Raw genomic sequence first — 5976 nt, forward strand, 5'->3', positions numbered from 1 at the left:
AATTAACAAACATTTGGTTTCATTCTGAACTAGTGTCAGCGAAAACTAGTACTCTCTTCAACAACAATAACAACCCAGTGTAATCCCACTAGTGGGGTCTGGGGAGGATAGTGTGTACGCAAACCTTACTCCTACCCCGAAGGAGTATAGAGGTTGTTTCCGAAATACCCTCGGCTCAATAAGACAAAAGGACAAAAGAAAACAATATTAGTAACACCACAGAAACAATATGAAAGAAATACATACATATATATATATATATATATATATATATGAAAAATAAGAACAACATGAAATCAAGAGGAATACCAAGCAAAAGCAAAATATTATCCTTACCAAAGTTATGACATAAGACAATACTCAGCTACCTCCTAGCCTACAACCTTAATACTCGACCTCCACATATTCCTATCAAGTGCCATGCCCTCGGAAATCTGAAGCATCGTCATATCCTGCCTAATCACCTCCCTCCAATACTTCTTAGGCCGCCCTCTACCTCTTCTCGAGCCCTCCACAACCAGCCGTTCACACCTCCTTACCGGAGCATCTGGGCTTCTCCTCTGAACGTGCCCGAACCACCTGAGCCTTGCTTCCCGCATCTTGTCATCAATGGGAGCCACGCACACCTTCTCTCGAATATCATCATTCCTAATCTTATCCATCCTACTATGCCCGCACATCCACCTCAACATCCTCATTTCTGCTACCTTCATCTTCTAGATATGTGATTTCTTAACCGGCCAACACTCAACCCCATACATCATGACCGGCCTAACCACCGCTTTATAGAACTTACCTTTGAGTGTCAGTGACACTCTTTTGTCACACAATACTCCAAATGCTAACCTCCACTTCATCCATCCTACTCCGATACGGTGCGTAACATCCTCGTCGATCTCCCCTCCCCCCTGGATAACCGACCCAAGGTACTTGAAGCTGTCTCTACTTTGGATGACCTGTGATTCAAGCCTCACATCCACGCCCACTTCCCTCTGCTCAGCGCTGAACTTACACTCCAGGTATTCCGTCTTTGTCCTGCTAAGCTTGAAACCCTTAGATTCAAGAGCTTGTCTCCAAACCTCCAGCTTCTCGTTAACACCGGTTCGCGTCTCATCAATTAGAACTATGTCATCAGCGAATAGCATGCACCATGGCACATCCCCTTGAATGTGATGTGTTAACGCATCCATCACCCGGGCGAATAGGAATGGACTGAGTGCAGAACCTTGGTGTAACCCCATAACAACCGGAAAATCCTCAGAGTCGCCTCCCACTGTCCTAACCCGAGTCTTTGCCCCATCATACATGTCCTTAATCGCCATAATGTAGGGAACCAACACACCTTTTGCCTTCAAGCTTCTCCAGAGAACTTCTCTAGGAACCTTGTCATACGCTTTTTCTAGGTCAATAAACACCATGTGCAGATCTTTCTTCTTATCTCTGTACTGTTCAACCAACCTCCTAACAAGGTGTATAGCTTCTGTAGTAGAACGACCCGGCATGAAACCAAATTGGTTGTCAGAGACGGATACCGTCATCCTCAACCTTGCTTCAACTACCCTCTCCCATACTTTCATAGTATGACTTAGTAATTTGATACCCCTATAATTGTTACAGCTCTGGATATCACCTTTGTTCTTATACAGTGGGACCACCGTACTCCACCTCCACTCATCTGGTATCCTCTTCGCCTTAAAAATAACATTCAACAACCTAGTCAACCACTCCAAACCTGTTTTCCCCACACACTTCCAAAATTCTACCGGAATCTCGTCAGGCCCGGTCGCTTTGCCCCTACTCATCTTACTCATAGCTCCCACGACCTCCTCAACCTTGATGCGCCTGCAGTACCCAGAGTCAGCGTAACTCTCGGAATGCTCCAATTCACCGAGCACAATATCCCGATCCCCTACTTCATTAAGAAGTTTCTGAAAATAAGTTTGTCATCCCCTCTTAATCTGAGAATCTTCCATCAATACTCTCCCATCGTCGTCCTTGACGCATCTCACTCGGTCTAAATCTCGAGCTTTCCTCTCTCTCAGCTTGGCCAGCTTAAATAACTTATTCTCCCCTCCTTTTTTTCCTAGTTCCTCGTATATATGACTATAAGCCGCAGTCTTAGCCTCCGTGACCGCCATCTTCGCTTCCTTCCTAGCTACCTTATACCTCTCCATGCACGCTCGCCTCTCCCCTCGCCTATGCTCCCCCTAACGCCCGGTACGCCTCCTTTTTGGCTTTCACTTTACCTTGTACCACTTTATTCCACCACCATTCTCCTTTGTGCCTGCCGGAGACACCCGTTGAGACCCCTAACACCTCTCTCGCAGCCTCTCTTATACAGTTTGCTGTCGTTGACCACATAGAGTTCGCGTCACCACTGCTCCTCCAAGCTCCCATAACCGACAACCGCCCTTCCAACTCTTGAGCTTTGTCCTTAGTTAAGATTCCCCACCTGATTCTCGGTCTTCCTCGACCCGACATTTTCCTCCTCTTCACTATAATACCAACGTCCATCACCAAGAGCCTATGTTGCGTCACAAGTATCTCACCTGGAATCACCTTACAGTCCTTGCACAAGCCTCTGTCGCGCCTCCTGAGGAGGAGATAGTCAATTTGAGTCTTCGCCACCGCATTTTGAAAAGTAACCAAATGCCCCTCCCTCTTCGGAAAGCAAGAGTTAGCAACCACCTACCCAAAAGCCTTAGCGAAGTCCAGTAACGAGGTTCCTCCTTCGTTCCTCTCCCCAAAACCGAAGCCTCCATGCACTGCGTCATACACACCTGCGTTCGACCCAATATGGCCATTGAAATCCCCTCCTATGAATAACTTCTCATTAGGTGGTACCTGCTGTATAATCTCATCAAACCCCTCCCAAAAGCGTCGTTTAACCTCCTCATCGAGGCCCATATGAGGCGCATAGGCACTAACGACGTTTATGGTGCACTGACCAACTACCAACTTAATACTCATCAATCTATCATTCACTCGTCTAACCTCAACAACATACTCTCTAAGTTCCCTATCCACCAATATACCCACTCCATTCTTACCCTTCTGGGTTCCAGAGTTCCAAAGTTTATACCCATCCGCCCCCTCGCACTCGACCCTGCCCACCTTGTCTCCTGGACACACGCTATATTGACCCTCCTCTTCTTGAGGATCTTCGTCAGCTTTATAGATTTGCCTGTCAATGAACCTGTGTTCCATGACCCAATTCTCAATCGGTGGACACCCTCGTTCCCTTTACCTCCCTTACATCCCAACCCACCTCCTAGCCCCCGCTCTACCTCCCGACCCACCCCCCGCACGCCCCGGGGACATGAACTCACTTGACCATGCGCCTCTCTTCAAATGAAATTAAATAAAGCTTGATATGAAAATCAATAAAGGGCAATGACCCTTGTTTTCTTTTTCTTTTTGTAAGCCAAAATGTTAAAGAGAAAACCATATCGACTTCAGAAAATCAAATTGATTTCATCAGTAAAATGTTAAACATATATAAATAGTGAAAATGATTATAACCTGAATATCCAGAAAACATAAACTCCTCTAGCAATTACGAATTTCAAACATTAATAATCTTCAACAGCACGTTTCTTTCAATTAAAAGCATTGGTGTACGTCCCATTAGAGGGACCAAGATAATTCCATATGCTACAACAGAACATTCAAAAGAAAGTCAAAGAATGGAACCCAATCAACGCATGCATGCACTCAATATTATTCCAAAATGCAAGTCCAAACTATAAGCAATTGCGAGCACGGGTCAAAAAAGTAGGAATCAAGCTAATGATAATGATTAACATATAGAGGACAGGAATTTATAACATAGGATGAAATTGTTACCAACCATAACAAGAATAATTTGTCTTTATCAAAGCGAAAGTACTTTAGGTGGAAAATCATGATTGAGTTGACACAATCATGATTGAGTTCAATGGTGGAAAACACCACCAAAGTTTCCCCTTGATTAAACTTTACGGTGGACCTTTACATACTGATTAGACCATTCTAAAAAATAAAAGTCGTATCTAACGTTTCTTTTCCGAAGTACTAGCACGTTAACAAGACAGACCAAAAGTTACTCCCAAGAGTTATTTTCTTTGTTTGGATTCCAATGCTGAACCACAAAAAAGAAAGCTTGTGGCTAAGAGAGAGGTCATATTTAAATTGCAATGTTATGAATTTGAATCTTAATAGTTTTCTAGCGACAATTAATAAAATTGAATTTTTTCTACTTGTTTATTGATTTAAAAACTTCATGTACAAGGGTTATTTGGTCAAGTTTATTAGATTAATTACTGGAAATACACTAGACAAATAATGCAGCAGTGTCCGAGACTTAAATGAAGACGAGCAATAACTCTTTCTCTCTCCAGAAAATAACCAACGGATGCCAAAAAAATGCGAATACTCATCGCGATCCTCCTAAATGGATCTGTCGGACGACACTATTCCGATGCGTCTGGAAGGTCAAACTACTCCCCCACTATTGCGAACCCAAACATGGAAACAATTGATGGAAAGTTCTCTTTCTGATAATTATGGAGCAGAGACAATGTCGAGAAGGCCATGTATTGATATATTAAGTAGTTACATGAGCCTATGTATTTATACAAGATATTGATCCTATATTTTTGGCAATACAACATAGAGTAAAACTCTTTTAGGATGTCTAATACAAGAATCCTAATTCTAATAGACTAAAGCTAAGTGATCGGGTAGTGATCAGGTTTGTTAACCTTATCTATATCTTCAATACTTCCCCTCAAGCTAGTTGGAGGTGAGTTCACTACACCTAGCTTGTCTCAAAAGAACCGGAACTGGTCCTTGCCAAGTGCTTTTGTATGAACATCTGTTAATTGATCCTTGGACCTAACAAACGGAGTAATCAATTGTCCTTAAGCTACTTTCTCTCTAACAAAGTGATAAATCAAGTTCTAGCATGCATTACGGGATTTGTATTTATGTATAGAGCACTCAAGTTGTCACATAATAGAACACGAACAGTCTTAATATACATTCCTATGTCTTGTAGAATGTAGTATATCCACGTAAATTTAGCTGCAGTTACTGCCAGTGCTTTATACGCAGCTTCAACACTTGACCTTGCAATGGTGTTCTGCTTCCTCGATGACCAGGAGATATAATTTGCACCAAGGTATATACTATATCTATTAGTAAACCTCCTTGTTGTGGCACATCCTGCATAGTCTGCATCTGAGAAACCATACAACTTGAAGGAAGACTGTGATATGATTCTCAATCCATGATCAATGGTTTCTTTGACATACCGCAATATTGTCTTTACTTCCTGAAGATTTATGATATTTGGATTCTGCATAAATTGACTTGAAAGATTAACAACATGATTAATGTCCGGTTTAGTGAGTGTGAGGTAGTGCAAGCTTCCCACAATGCATATGTAAAGTGATGGATCAACTGCTTGTTGATACCCAATTTTTTTCAATATATTTTAATATGCAAAATACTTTTAAAATAGTATATTTACGCATATATAAGTATGTCCAAATGTTTTATTATTTTTCTTAATTTTTAAAGATTTTTAAACCAATTTATTCCCCTATTTTATTAATTAAATCCCAGTAATAATTTTCAAAATTATCATTTTGGTGATTCATCTATTGGATTCTCATATTTATATTAAAATATTGCTAAGATAATTTTTGCATATTTTTGCAAATTTATTTAGTATTTTTAAAGCTAAATTGCATATAATTGTAATATTAGCCTCTTTTAAGATTTAACTACGTTTATATTTATAGAATTAAGTCCAGTATTTTTAAATTGATAATTATATGTTATAAATTATTTTAGTACTTTTAATTTGTTTTTAGAATTTAATTTGCTATTTTTTATAAAATAAATGGGAAAAATGACTATTTAAAATCTAGCCAGATTCTATGTCAACTATAGCCTAAATTCTATCCCAATTTAAACACAATTTACCCTGAC

At 40.5% G+C, this 5976-nt stretch overlaps 1 protein-coding gene across 1 annotated transcript; it reads right to left on the reverse strand.

The window, feature by feature from the left end:
• Positions 1 to 2196: 2196 nt before the first annotated feature.
• On the reverse strand, positions 2197 to 3207 carry LOC138869135 (uncharacterized). The gene is made up of 2 exons (XM_070146730.1): positions 2693 to 3207; positions 2197 to 2593 (listed from the first exon to the last, which is right to left on the reverse strand). Exons 1-2 carry the CDS (start codon positions 3205 to 3207, stop codon positions 2197 to 2199), a joined length of 912 nt encoding a protein of 303 aa, XP_070002831.1.
• Between the last annotated feature and the right edge of the window lie 2769 nt (positions 3208 to 5976).

This window comes from Nicotiana sylvestris, chromosome 5, assembly GCF_000393655.2.
Source record: "Nicotiana sylvestris chromosome 5, ASM39365v2, whole genome shotgun sequence".
NCBI lineage: Eukaryota > Viridiplantae > Streptophyta > Magnoliopsida > Solanales > Solanaceae > Nicotiana > Nicotiana sylvestris.